The sequence below is a fragment of the Talpa europaea genome, assembly GCF_964194135.1.
Source record: "Talpa europaea genome assembly, chromosome: 1".
Classification (NCBI taxonomy): Eukaryota; Metazoa; Chordata; class Mammalia; order Eulipotyphla; family Talpidae; genus Talpa; species Talpa europaea.
In genome coordinates this window covers 23,226,098-23,241,776 of record NC_140073.1, presented here as the reverse complement: position 1 = coordinate 23,241,776, position 15,679 = coordinate 23,226,098, and the positions used below count along the sequence as shown (strand labels likewise).

The window sequence follows — 15,679 nt, the reverse complement described above, 5'->3', positions numbered from 1 at the left end:
GCGGACCCTGGCTGATGATGGCAAACTTCACAGTTTCTACTTGAACCACAGCAACTCTTCCTGATACAATAAAAACCTAAGAAAAGGTTTAGCCAATTCGGTATATCAGGTTGTTGGTTCTTCGGCATTTAGAGGATCTTTCAAAGCTCCTTGTAAAAAGATTTAGCTCAATGGTACAGTTAAGTGGTGGAGGGAAAGAATCCTCCACTAAAAAAGCAAATGAGTTTTCAAAGAATAGAAAATAACCTCTATGAGGAATCACTTCTAAATTATCCATGTGGAAATTAAACTTAGCTCTTGTTAACACTTCCATAGAAACATGCATTTTGATTAAGCCAAGTAAACCAACCAGCACCAACAAAATTTCTAAAACTAGACAGTCACATAGTCTATATACTCACAAATATTTTGCTCTTTTCTGATCATCAGTATTTTTTTCTTGCTTTATTTGCTTCATTGCCTTTAACTTTATTTCCCATTATTCATGGAGAGGTTTTCTATCTAAGATTAAATTAATTCACTGCTCACTTCTTATCTGTCAAGTCACTTCAGCAAAGTTACTCTTTGGAGTTATGTCCTCATCTCTAATCTGTATCCCTCAGCTGGAGCGCTCAGTCCTGTGCTGCCCCCTCACTGCCCTCAGGCATGTAGAGAGAGGGCTCTTGCTTTGCCCAGCCTGTTCAGTACCGAGCTCCCTTTGAAACTGGTGAGAAGGGAGGTCTATAAAGGGGGGAGATAGATGTACCCAGTGACTATTTGAAACCAGTTTGATTCGTAAATTTGCCATAAACTTTTAAGTGAGAATTGGGGTGGGAATTCCCAGGGTTAGCAAGCATTCAGAAATCAAAAGGAAAATGGAAGCTTTCATTTCATTTTAGAGGGCTCAGACATACAAGTGTTTTTTCTAAAATATACCAAGATTTTAAAACTTAATCTATAAAAAAAATAATATTGAAGGCAACATTGCCATCTTATTTATGTATATATACACAAAGGCATAAAGACACATGCATACATATACACACACACTCAATACCACTTGGGTGTTAATCTAAGTTTGTAGCAAACGAAATGTACACCACCTAGAAGAATATATGCTTATCTGTCCATGAAAAGTAAAGAAAATCACTTCTGTAATTGATATATTAAATCATTATGAAAAATTTTTGTGCAATCAGTATAGAGAAACCCACATTTCATCTTGTCAAGCCAAACACATACTACCTAACTGCCTTTGTATAAAAGCCAACAACACAACATGTCAAAAATAATAGCCTAGTCCTCCATATATACTGAACTGGTGAAAGTAGTCAGAAATGATTTGGCAAAGATATAACATAAAGTTAATTTTTGTATTATTTTCTTTTCATTCGCATTCATACCAGGTAGACTTTGTCAAATACCTATAGTAAAGAAGAACTTGTTCATGCACGCAGAACAAAATAAAATAAGATTAAAAGCTCCAGGAAATCAGCCTGCCTCAAAAAAACCATTAAAGTGTGCCTGTCCCTCAAGCTTTACAAATGTGTTAATTGTCGTGTTTCAATAAATATGTTTCAGCATAAAGTAACCAAGATTTCCTGTTATAGAAGCACTGCTATCTGGGGGTATGGGGGTAGGGAGAGAAGAACGAGGACTAAATAACACACTGTAATGAAACCTGCCTTTGGGCAGCACATGCTTCAGTTCTGAATGCCCAGAAATACTTCGCAGACGCTCTAGGCTGCCTAGCAATGGGGATTTCTAATTCTGGCTAGCTTGACAAAGTAAATACAACTATTGAACATAAGGCAGCTCCTAATAAAAAACAACAATTCTCCCTTGTAAACACCTACATTTGGCCCCATTAAAAATTCTTTCTTCATACCCAGAAACTAGCAGACCCTTAAATGTGAGGGTCTCAAAGTAACTAAATAGTAGTTGGGAGATTTAATGCTGTCAGGATGTTTTGCATTGCCATTTCCCCCCAGCACTTCATACCCCATCTCAGGGCTTTGTGGAGTAATGTTCCGCATACACTGCAGGGCATTATGCAAGCAAACACATTGGCCATTATGCTCTAGGACTCATTCATGGACAGCCAAAAGGAAATCAATATATGTTCATATATGTGCCCCCCTTATATACAAAAATATGTGATTGCCACATTTCCAAAGGAAGTCTTTATCAAAAGCTGCCAATTTTGAAAGTTATTTAGTGCGCTGACATTAGTGTCATCATCTGAGCAATTGTCTGGTTTCAAAATTCCCTGATTCCTGCTTTCTCACATCTTAGAAGTCATCTGTTCTGTTAGCTATATATCGGTCAGAGCTCTGCCCTTTCCTAAGTTGAAGAGTGGATCTGCTGTAGTTCTGCAAATCTCTAGGATTTGGGTATCAGCCTTAAGTTTGCACACACATCTCTCTGCTAACAGTTTATTGAATAGGAGGTTTCAGATGATTTTAAAGAGCAAACATTAGTTGAATACTGATAGACAAAAGCAAACAGATTATTACTTTTTGTCACCTCCAGCATAGTTCCATGCTTTAAAAAAAAGTAGGGGGGAGGATAAAAAGGAATCCTCATACACTAAGTAGTTAGGATTTATTTCTAGAATTCTTTTCCAAGCTAGTATTCAGATCTAAAAACAGTGGATAGTCCTAAAATATCTTAATGTTCTCATGCCACCTAAGGGGCAGTACCAAAAATATTGATTTTAAAATGTTTCCTCACTTATCTCAGGTTAAAAAAGGAGGAGGGTTCTGGACGAAGCAGGCTTGAAGAACTTACAGTCTATGCACAGAAAGAGCCCAGTCTTTTTCCTTTTACTGCCATAGCAGCAGTGGGCCCTGGATCTCAAACTTCTCGGCTTGGCCCTGCTAAAGCTTAATTCAAATTCTACACACTCTGGAGCTTATATGCTCCTGCCTGCATTGTCTGTTCCAGAGCCATACAAGTCTTGGGTTAAGCAGCATTTGGAGACCAGTAAAAGGGTTGCCAGAGTGAGAAGCCCTGCTACACAATTAAGGAAAGATGAATAGAAGGGAGTCAGTTAGGGTGATATTAGGAGCCTCATTTAGGTAACGGGGCACCGTCAGTGAATCACAGGGGTGGTGGTGGCCCCGGGTGAATGATCCATCCTGTTCCTTTATTTCTGAGAAGAGGCTCATGGGTGTGGGGGAAGGCATCTTTAACAGCATTTCCATGTTCAAGTGAAGGTAACAATTCAAGCCACCTGATTCCAGCTGTTACCTACAGACTTTTTTTTGTTTGTTTTTGAGCCCTGCTCATGTTAGAACATTAATGAGGATTAAATGTGCAAAAGAAAAAAGGAGAAACAAAAAAGCTTGTATAGAACAACCATTTTCAGCAAATTTCTCCAAGAATAATCTAGTTTGTTCTCTGTTGCTTCATGAAATAAGGGAGGAAAATAACATTATTCCCCCACATCTTAAATGTCTGGGGGACATTGGGACTGAAACCTGGTGGTAGTGTTAGTATGAGATAGTCCCAAAGATTCTGCCTCTGATTTTAAGAGAATGAAACTCACCACACCATCCCCACAAAAAAACCCAGGACCCCTCCTCCATGACTTGTCACACAGGACTCGACTCCCCCTCGCCTGGAATCTTCCTGTTGAACAGGACTGAAAGCCAGGGCTCCCCAGAGTGGGGAGGAAGAGAGTGGGGGTGGGGTGGGGGAGTGCTGTGGGACACTTAGCTAGAATATTTCTTCTGAATCTGAGAAAAGCAGGATCTATAGCAGTCAGGGTCTACCACTTTTTGGAAAATTAGATTTTTAATAGAATACACATTTGCAACAGCTTGTTTTGTTTTACTGAAAATGACCATGCATGGTTTTGTAAAGATATGGCTGAGATAGTCCTGATAGTCAATGAAATTAATTTACATCACTCCTTTGCTACCCTGTCCTCTGTGAATTAAATCCAAGTCACTTACCACAGCTTACAAACCCCACAGATTTTGATACCCCCCTACCAAGTCAAACCTCTCATAGTTACTGCTCTGTTTGTTGACTGCTCCTGAAAAGCTGGCTTTTTTTTCCTGTTCTTCAAACCTGCCAAGTTTATTTATTCCTGTCGTAAGGCCTTTGCATTGTACTCCCTCTGCCTGGAAATTTCTTGCTCCAGGTTACCTTCTCTCAAATTTTAGATCTTAGCTCAGAGGTTCTATCCAGAGCAGCCGTCACCAATTAAAGTAGTACCCCACCCCCAGCGAATAGAAAATCTCCATGTTTTATTTCCTTAAAAGCAATTCTCACTATCTGAATTATTTGCATTTGTTGCTTTCCCATAGGTTAGCTATCCTTTGAATCCTGTAAATGTCTATGTATTGTATGTATATGAAATGTTAAGTACTTCCAAAGCAGGGGTTTTATCTGTCCACTATTTTACCTCTGGTGTTTTAAAAAAGTTCCAGGATAGAGTAATAAGAATGTGGATTTTGAAGCGAAGCAGCCTGAGTTCAAACTCCATTCAAATATCCTGAAGTTAAACACTATTTCTGTTCTTTTCAGACTCGGTCTCATGGTCCCCAACTAGCTAGAAGAGAAGCTTGGGAATAAAGTCTTTATTCAGCATAGCCATGTAGTCAAGTGTTCTTCTATTAAAGGAAAGAGTAAGAATAGAATTGGGGGGATAATGTTCAGCCTCTACCATAGTCCGCGACCCTCTGGAACCTAAATATCCATGTACAGTCTTCTCCCCGCCCTTACGCTCTCTTCAAACTCCATAGGGAATCCAACTGGCTAGAAACTGCAGAAATTCTCTACCCTGGCAATAGAGGACTTTTGCCCAGTCCGTAGCCTCCTCTTCTACTCTGTGTAGGAAACAAGATCCCACTTAATTATTTTATACGGAGGGAAAGACTATATAAGAAAATGCTGCCGCTAGCAGTCAGAAACGTGATGAATGGAGAGACTGTGCAGGGTAAACCAAGTTAATAAAAATCAGACTTTTTTCTGCCCTCCCAACGCTAGCGTGGATGCCCCTGGATGCCCCGGGCCAAGAGGTGGGGGGGGCGGGGAGCGGGAAACAGGCGTCTCTGATTGTGAACACCTGGGCCCAAAGAGCACGGGGTGCGCATGTGTAAGTGTGGGCACCTGTGCTGAGAGGCAAGTGATAAAAGGGCGGCGTCACTCTGGGACTACGGCTGCCTGAAGACCACTCTGAGACGCAATCACAAGGCAATATGAGTCAGAGAACGCCAGAAAAGGCAGGGAAAGAGTGCAAAGATTCTCTGGGGGCTGGGGGGGCTGCCATCCTCCTGGCCCCCCAGCCCCTCTTGCCCCCTGCTGCTAGCCTGCCTGCTTGCCACTATAGACACTTGCTGTTAAAGCAAGTGTCCCTGTGGCTACACTTTTTTTTTTTTTTTAAGATTTATGCATACAAGAACTGGGGTATGGACCAGAGGCGCGGGGCGGGATGAGAGGAGTCACCAGGCAGAGTGGGAAACAGAACAGGCAGACTAACCAAAATCCACTACTGAGGGGAGCAGCGGTGAGACAGGAGAGGTCTGCTGTGCCATGTGGGCCTCTCCCTGGCTGGCTGGGGATCGAACTCATGCTGCAGAGGCTACAACAGCTTCACAGCACTGTGCTCAACCCCTTGTGCTACCAGGGAGGCCCTGTAGCTACACTCTTGAGGGTATAGACCCCCATGGCCACTGCTGCAAGCACTTGTTGGCCCTCGTGAAGCAAGTAACGGGACACTGAATACCTGACCTGGCCTTTTTCACAACTGCCTCTCAACTTCCATGAAGCTGTTGACTAGTCACTGTAATACAGATGCAAAAGAAAAAAGTATCCCCGCAACAGTTCTTACCTTACCAATGGCAGAAAGCAGCAGGAAGATTACTCCTTCCACCTTTTAAATCGAGTGCAGATGCGTCTCATTGCATAAACCTAATTCATACTCTTGCAGCCTCTGACCTGCAGGGAGGCACACCAAACGCAGCGGGGTTGGACACTGAGGGCCTGTTCCCCGTGTCCACTACAACTCTATTATACGGCTTCAGTCTTCCTTTATGGCCTCTGCTCTACCCATATTCCTCTATTTATGAGTCACTAGCTTGAAGTCATCTAAAATAACAGGCTTGAAAAGCAAGCATCACCCTTAGTCCAACTGTTATCTTGAAACTGGCTCACATTTTCTGACCAGCCTCTTAATGAAGGTATTTCACCAAGACTTGGGGTGCAGATCTGTTATATGAAGGTCACCTGTTTCAGTGCAGGTGCTGGAGCAGCAGGGCCTCCTCAACCCTCTGAGGCCCCCAGTGACCAAGCCTTTAGTCAGTTGAGATTGTAGCTATAGGCAGAGCCTCATTAACAAAATTGTATGCAGTCCCTTCTATCTCTTGAAAATCTAGCCTAATTAATTTCTCCTGCTGAAAGTTACTTATCAGGAGGGAGGGGTAGATCAGGGGTCAGAGCAGGAGCCCTCTGGCCAAAGCCAAATAGCAATACTAAAGGAAAAGTGAAACAGATGCCCCCCCTCCCCTCTTCCAGGGATATGGCGCTGCACTAAACGATGGTACTTCTTTCTTTTTTTAAAGATTTATTTATTTATGCATAGAAGAACTGGGGTATAGGCCAGAGGTGTGGGATGTGAAAGGAGTCACCAGAGTGGGAAACAGAACAGATGGATTAACTGAAATACACTGCTGAGGGGAGCAGTAGACAGGACAGGAGAGGTCTGCTGCGCCGTGTGGATAGCTCCCTGGCCAGGGATCAAACTCGTGCTGCAGTGGCTGCTGATAGCTTCATAGTGCAGAGACTTAACCCCTGCGCCAACAGGGAGGCCCCAATTGTGGTACTTCTGCTCAAGACGAAGCGACCAGAGCTTGGCCACTTAATCTTGTCTGTTGGCGAGAGAAGCTGGGAAATTTGGCTTTTATTCTGGGAGACTATGTGCCCCCACTAGTACCCAGAGATTCTTTTACTCACTGAGAAGGAAGAGAATAGATATTGGGAGTAAACCAGCAATTGCTTCCATGTGTGAAAAGACACATCCCTTTTCACAAATCACTTTTGTTTAGACAAGTGAGTCCTTCACAATCTGAGAGGTGAGTTTGGAGGCAAGACAATACTGTCAGTTATTATTGACGGTCAAAATAATTGCACACCTGAGCATTTTTCAATGGGCAGCCAATATGCCATGTTCCAACTCTGAAATTGTGTCTAGTTTTCAGATCAATCAGGGAGAACCGAATGAATCTTTTTAAGATATGATTATGATATTCATTAAAACAATTTTAGTCTTAGACCCCATGAATGAATTTGATATTAAACAAACAAAAATTAAAAGCTAATACCTGACCACGTTTGGTAGAATTATTTTCCAGAAATATTCAGTTACTACCAAATATTTACTCCTATATCCAAACACAGCAAAAATGGGTTCTGGTGTTTATTCCACTGACCTAGTCATACATGTGAGTAACCCCAAAATTAAGCAGATGAAATTGTCCCTATTGCAAAATTTTAACCAGATTAGATTACAATATAAACTTCCATTGTAATAGTATCATAATTATGGAATAACATAGATGTAACCATGTAAAAAATAATCATTATCTAATAGCATATAATAATAGCACATAACATTGATTTTTTTTTTTTTAAGTTGAAGCAACACTCTGAAATCTTGTGAAGAAATAGCAGCAATACTGTGATGATGACTATCACATGCTGGCTTCATCTGTCTCCATCCCTCCATCCTCCTTCCTGTGTGCCTGGAAGGAAATCAGTCTTTCCACAAAAGCAAGGGAAATAGCTCTCTCTTTATAGAGAGAGCAAGAGAAACTCAACACAGTGCCAGCCCCTGCCCTCTGAGCCAGCAGGGCATCAGGAGTGCATTTCCTCAGTCTGCAGCCTCTCACACCCAATGAGTGCTTCTGGGAGGTGATCAATTTGCTATGGTCCTTCTCACAACTGTAGCCAGTTGCTATGTGCCTCCCAATACAAGTAGCATGGTCTTTCTTCCATGTTAATAGACCTGTTAACCATTTTTACACATTTTAACCATTTTTATACAACCTCTGGCCCTAAGGCCACAGTTTGCAGGGGGTGGGGTGAGAGGGTTCACCAGAGACAGAGTGGGGAGCAGAACAGAAGAGAGGGGAGCAGCAGGCGAGACTGGAGAGGTCTGCCGCACCATGTGGGTCAGCTCCCTGGCCGGGGATTGAATTCAGGCTGTAGCGGTGAGAGTGCTGAGACTTAGCCTCTCGGCCACCAGGCAGGGCCCCATTTTTACACATTTTAAGCATTTCCCAGCCTTCCTTGGCTGCCAGGTGTGGCCATGTGTAACTTCTGGATATAAGTGAGCGTAAATGTCTCCGACATCCAGGTCTTGCCTTTTAGACCCCTTCTTCTCACAGCTGAAAGAAAGAGGAAACATCAGCCTTGGAGCCAGAACTAGGGGCCCCTTGTTGACCAGTCCTTCCAACTCAGAATTACCTACTTCTGGACTGTCACATGGGAGAGAAATAAACCACTACCTCTTTTGGGACGGGATGAGACTGTGTACATTGCAGTGATTTAGCTGGTACCGCAACCCACTTTCTTCCACTCAGAGCAGAACCTTATAACGCAGAATCTGAACAGACTGTCCTCAGGGCAGAGTCAGCACTGTCCTCATGGCAAGGGCCTCACACAGCTCTCTAAAGTGTCTGAGGGGAATAGGTGCCATGTCTTGTTTGTTTCCACCCCATTGTGTGAAGAGATGGAAATACTTTTAAAAGACCAATGAAGAAGCTTCATCTTCTAATATTTCCTTTATTAGTTATTTTGTCAGCCACAAAGTCATGCAAAATAGATTTTTAAGATAAAGTAGACCCAAATCGCCTCCTTTACACAGTCATGCATATGTTCAGAGGCCCAGAAGCCAGCATCTGACATGTCCCATTTTCACTACCACCTTACTCAGGATAAGGGAAACTGTTTAGACATTTTAAATCTTTCCAGAAATGAGGACTGCGATTGCAGTTTCCTCTTATATCTCTTCACAAAGCCACAGTTGAGGGCAACATATCCTTAATACTCAGGCCTATCTTAGTGACTGAGACCTGCTGGCTGATAGTGTCTTGCTATTGTAATATCTGTGGCTCAGAATGTTGGTAAATTTATTTCCTTGCCCTAATAAGCTCACTTATTTTGTATTGTGCCATGTTGTATTTTTATGAGCCATTTTTTTGAGCAAGGAGAGGTTTAAAAAAATGTGTGGTACTTGATAGTTCACAAAACACATACCTCATTTGATTCTGACAACAGCCTGGTGAGAGGAAACCAGTCCCCCATGATAGATGAGGACACTGCAGCTGAGACAGGTGACTTGTCCAAGGTCACACTGAAAGTGAGTGACAAAGAAAGATATCAAAACATCACTGGCTGCCTCTGTTAAGGGGCCAGTACAGAACCTATAAGGTGTTGACAAGTTTTTTTTATAAGATTTTTTATTTTATTTATGCATACAAAAACTGGGGCACAGGCCAGAGGCGTGGAGGGTGAGAGGACTCACAAAAGACAGAGTGGGGAACAGAACAGGCAGATTGACTGAAGCACACTGCAGAGGGGAGCGGCGGGCGAGTCAGGAGAGGTCTGCTGCGCCATGTGGGTCTCCTCCCCAGCTGGGAATCGAACTCATGCTGCCGTGGCTGCTGATAGCTTCATAGATTGTGTCTCAACCCCTTGCGCCACCAGGGAGGCCCAGGTATTAACAAGTTTTAATTCAAATCAACGATGTTAAATCTGTTTAAAAGAATTTTGGAATATTAATGCCTATTTCTGTGGTGCTGAGTAATAGAAGGTGTGACTTCAGGAAATGTCAGAAATTTTTAAAGGACCAAAACAAATCTCTATTCATCTGCTAAGGGTTGAAATGTACTGCATCAATTGTTTTCAGAAAACAAACAGTGCCCAGTGGTTTGGTCATGGCAAAATATGAAAAATATAAATTGATTAAACTCATTTTAATAGCTATTTACCTACAATTTGTCTCAAATCCAAGTGTAATCTAGATTCATTATCTTGCCCCTTCTGTCTGGAAAGTGTGAGTACCGAACACAGGTCTGGTAACTGGGAAAAAAGGAATTAGGGAAGAAGTGTGGAGCCAGGAAATCCAGTCCTGTGTGTCTATAGGATCAGTTTATTGCTGACTCAAGAAGGATAGTCAGTGTCTCAGCCCAACAAAGAAACAGGTAGGCAGAGGGAGGAGGGTTTCAGCCTGGCTTCCCTTGGTACCTGCTGGCAAGACACAGCAAAGCACTTCTGCTACTGTTCCTTCATTACAACCCAGGGCCTCCCCCAGGCCTAAGGGTGCCTTTTGGCAGGAATTCCCTAATCTGCCAGAGCATTTTGCCAGCCTCCTTGTTTCCCATCTTGTAGTACTGAAGGAAAGGGACCCATTAATCCAGTGGGATGAATCTCAGCAAATCACCAAAGCCTCTAAAAGAACAGGGGAGTTTTCACACTTTTCCCAGATCTCTTTGCCTACTTAGAAATCATCATTTTAGACAAGGCATTAATGGAAAAAATAGGCAGGCAGCCAGATATGCATCTGCATCAGTAGCACAATCCCTGCCTCCCAGAATATGGGAAAAGAAAATCAGGTGGAAAAAAATGTACTCTCAAGATGTAAGATCCATTTTGAGCCCTAGCCTCAGAACCCCCGGCATAAAATGAGAAAGATGAATGCCTTAATTTGGCTTACCAGGTGGAAAATGGTCATTTCTGTAGTCTGAATTTGATTTAAATCATTACACAATGAAGGCTCAAAGTCTAAAAGTTGACAGACCCCCACAGCCTTGCAGCTTCCATCGAAAGGAGGTCACTGTGCTATGCAGAGCATCTTACTGCATATGTTTTCAGAAGATAGATCTGGGACATAGCAGCCGCTGAACATTTACATGTCAAGTGTGTAAATGCTTTGGAAGCCTCCAAGGAAAAGTTCCTGACACACCTGGCAAACCTGGAACCTGCTCTCTCCTTCTTCCTCGCTGCTTCACATTGCACTGACATGATGCACAGGGGGAGGCTCGGAAAGAAGAAAACAAAACCCACTGCTTGAGAATTTCCGCTGCTTAGTCAAGTAACAGTCAACAAAAGCTGGCAAACTTGCCCATAGACCCACATATTTCCAACAGCCATCCTTAGGCTTTCTCAAAGGACACGAGTACACAACTAGCTTTTTCAATGTGGGTATTTGGTTAGAAGTATTTAATCATATCACCCAAAATTTTTGTGCTCAGACCTTACACACACAAGGTATTTGACTTTTTTTCAAAGCCATTCAACCTAAAAGATTTCCATGCACGTCACATGTCACCTTTAGCTACTTGTGCCATGAAGGGCTTTCGGCCAACTGGCTCGAGTTCCTTGCCTAGAGAAGCAGAGGAAGAGAGAAATTTTTAGCAAATAGCTCCTGAAATCAACTGGATTATGCTGGTGCTGAACAAACTAAGCAGTTTCCTCATTTACACCATTAGAGAAGCATGGCCCTTCAACCAAACGATTCTCAGTTCTATCATTGAGCAAATCACCATCTCAACATGGGGGAATCCAGTTCACTATTTACCACCTAGCCCATCTCTGTGGAGCTTTTTCATCTGCCCTCCCCCTACCATGATTTCTGTATTGTCTCTGCTTTTCTTGTTGACATAACTTGGAGTCACTCTGAGGGTTACCTATGTGCTTGCCTCATTCATGTTACGGGATTGCAAGAAAACACAAGGTAACAGGGAGTGTGGAAGTTCCGAAGCTCATGTGTCCTTCCAGAATGCCATGCTTCAAAGGAATTCTATTTGTTGATGACATTGACTTCCCCAAAGCCAAATCACCATCCCACATCACCTTTGTGAGGTCCCAGTCAACCATACACATACACACACTTTTTCATGGTGAACTTTTAAGTTTCAAATAATCTTCAGATTATGCTTGTGTCCAAGCCATTTTCCCTTCACTCATTAGCACTAACTACAAGACCTTAAGGAAACATTAGAGCTCAGACATATAATTAATGGTCTCTCTCCTTCCTGTTTCCTCACATGAACACCGACAGAATTAACACTACTAAGACATTCATTGCTTTCATTTCTGCCTGAAGTCCTTTCTGGAACAAACTCTGATATGAAGATATTGTTGGAACAAAGAACCAAGTGTGTCTTTATTTGAGCTTTTTCTATCATTCAAGAAATAGACATTTAATTACTTAAATTGTGACATTCTGGATGCTCAGGCTACAAGCAAAGAATGCTGCATGAATGCTACTCTGGATACCACAGCCCTTTACAACCATTCTGACACTTGTCACTGATCATATATCTGTGTAGTAGTGTCTTTCATCCTAGATATATTTGATTTAAAAACAAACATTGGCAAATTGAAATCGAGGAGTGCTTTCAGAAATTATTTTTCATGTTTTAATATATTTTAATCCTCTGCTCACAGTTTGTGTTTACATGACAATAAATAAGCCTTTTATCAGGAAAGAAACCAGGTGAAACATGTGCTTTTAGATCACAATATTTTGACCAAAAAAAAGGATTCAACCCTTTTTTAATATTTTTTTTTCATATTGAAGGGACTTTTCCAAGTGAAGGGTTTCAAATAGGTCATCTCCAGGTCAGTTCACCCCTAAAAGGCTTTGGTTAGTAATCAAAGGACAGGCCCATGGTACCTTACTTTTTAGCCTCCCATACCCCCTCTACCTCACACAACAGATGCATTGCTTTGAATTTTGATTTTGATGAAACAAATCGTGTGGGCTGGGACCACTGAGAATTAAAGGAATTTGGTAGAAACCCTTTTGAAACTGAAAATGTTCTTTTGAAATATGACTATTTCTCCCTAATTACAGAACTGCAGTAGTTATAGCACGTTACTGGATCTGTTTAAATCAGTCTGTATTTGGAGAGAAGCAACTAGGATTGGGGGCGGGGATGGGGGGAGATGTTCAAAGCTACATTATATTTGTGAAAGTATGTCCAACATCTTTCCTAGAAACAAACTTACCAAGGCCTGTGACAGCAGTTATCCTGACTTCTCTGATCATATGGAAAAAACTGACCCTTTCATTGGCATCGTGTTTTAATTACGTCAGTATTTCTATAAAAAAAAAATATAAGTTCTTAGTGAATCATAGCCTTGAAATAGAATCATTGGGTCAACTTCATAGACAAAGGGAAACAAGCATTTGTGGGAATACATAATTGCTGGAAAGCTACATTTGAATGAAAAATAGCATTTGGAGCCCTAGCAAAAACAAAACAAAGCCAAAAATCAACTCTGCCATTATGTATGTGCTATTTTTTTCAATTATGCTTTTATTTGTGCCTTTACATGTTTTCATTATACCTAAATAAGAAAAATATTAATACATTTATGTTTGAATTCTGGAAATCTTCCACTAAGGTTCCTGGTCCAGTTTCTACAATGACTATAATTTGTAAAATCTAGTAGGAATAAGATGTGATTATATTAGGCTTCAGTCTGAAGAATTGTTTTAGCAGGAATTTTATATGCAAGACTAAATGATGATCAACAGAGCATAATATTGTATTCCGAAGTGTGCTGGTGAAAGCCAAATTAATTCTTTTTTTTTTTTCTTCTTTCCTTCTCCTGAAATCTTCTGCCATAGCGACTGCATTTGCCTCCAGACTTGTCAGACACAGTGAGCCGCTCAAGCAAACAGGATCTGGCAGAATCCACCAAGCTGCTGGGCCCAGGCTGTGGCACGATGGCCGGAGGCAAGAAGCACCTGGACTTCTAGCGATTCCTCCTTAGTTGTTGCTTGCAGAATTATATGACACTCTAATTATGATTGCTAATAGCTTATGTAAATATTTTTCTTAACGATTTGACCCTCCAATCTTTGAAAAACACAGGATTGCAAAATGAAGCCACTGTTCATTTTTTTAACCAATTTTTTATACAGAAATAATACAGTAGAAATGCTTTCATTTTAAAATTCGTGTTATGCTGTTTCTAAAGAAAACAGATCATTTTATTTTGAAATAAAAGCAAATGTCAAAAGTTCAAGATGCCTTACAGTGGTCACTAGTGTTACATGTATTGAGGGATTTAGTTTGAGGTAAAGTGCATGGTACAACAGATAGCATATAAAACATGAAATTCAAAATTGTATATAGGAAACATACTTTCTCTTTATTTCTGAAAAAGTCACTTGCCTCAAAAATGCTAAGGTTTTTTAAATGAAAAATCCACTTCCCTAAAATATGAAGACTGTAATAGATTTGCACTTATACATCCTGTTATTAAATTGATGAAGTAATATTTTGAGATGAAGACTTCATTGGAGATAATTAGTATACCACAGTCATTAATAAATATAAAGAACCTGACTTATATAGAAAGCATAGAAAAGCAGTTGATGGTCTTCTGCTTAGTAATGCTAAACAATTAAAGTCAGCACTATGAAATTATGTCAACAGACATAATTTGGGATTGAAATTCAAACTGACAGCTACCTTAATGCTAGAATACTGGCAGGAAAACATGTATTGAGAGTTGATGAGAGATATGTACAGAACACAGGTCTGAAGCAAAGTGGAAAGCTAAAGCTAACTCAGATTCCCATTGCATGAAATAGCCCTTCATTAATTACGAACATGATTAAATATGTACATTTCTAACCAAATTAACATGTCTTTTAGGGTATATAGAATTGGTTTTCATATAAAATACTAGGTTTTTGAATCATAATTTCATATTCTCAAAGCTTTTGACAAATGGTAGACCAAAAAAGCAAAAGTTAAAAGGGAACTTGCACATGTTTCAATAGAAACTGAATTTTTAAAAAGCTATTTAACATCCATTAGGAGAAACTAAGTTCCCAAAATGCATTTTCAAATATGTTGGAAGATTTTTGAAGCAGTTATAGCTAGCATTTTAAGCAGTTTGCTTTCAACATACCACAAATTATACTTTATTTGTTCTTGACAACATTGTAGAAAACAAAGACTAGGTTTTTAAAACTGTCTAACCAATATGATGAATGTCAGTCACTTAAAAAAAAAAACCCACTGTAGCATAAACACATACTGTATACAGCTTTTATTCAGAATTAGAATAATTGAATCAATGACAGTGATTTGCCAGGATGTCAAATCTCTCCATCATATCCTGTCACTACCAGTTTATTTTTTGTGATCAAAATCAAAAAGACAACTATTTTGTCACCTGCTATTTCATTAGTACTAAAAATCAAGTTTTTTCTTCTATTTTTTTAGATTGTCTGGTTTATTTTTTTTCACTTCTTTTAATTCTAAAGATACAAATTTTCCCACTTTTTAAAATAAAGTTTCAGAATTGATCTGTCAGTTAAAATTAAAGGGCTTTTATATTAACCAAAGGTGCTTTTAAAATTTAAAGCAACTTCAAAAAATCAATTTAGTTCATAGATAATAAATAACGTGCAGATACTCCACAAAAGCTTTGCTATGTCCTTTGAAAGCATTCTGAACAGTCTGAATAAATTCAAGTGAATATTTTAGTCAGGTTATTATTTTAATAACTCTAACCTTTTTTTACTATGTTGTGATTTCATTTCACTTTCTACAAACACACAACAGAACAATTACATAGCATTTGACTCTGAAAAGGAAATGTAAGGTCATCAGATATGTAAATTGCTTGTCAAAAATACTTAATAGGTCATTGATTTACT

The 15,679-nt window shown here is 40.3% G+C and overlaps 1 protein-coding gene across 1 annotated transcript in view; it reads left to right on the top strand.

The window, feature by feature from the left end:
- ELP4 (elongator acetyltransferase complex subunit 4) overlaps positions 1 to 13,776 on the top strand; it is a gene marked incomplete at both ends in the record, with an annotated part of 187,764 nt that extends 173,988 nt beyond the window's left edge. Inside the window, 1 exon segment of the mRNA XM_084228749.1 lies at positions 13,631 to 13,776. Within this exon segment, the coding sequence (XP_084084875.1) occupies positions 13,631 to 13,776 (146 nt within the window).
- Between the last annotated feature and the right edge of the window lie 1,903 nt (positions 13,777 to 15,679).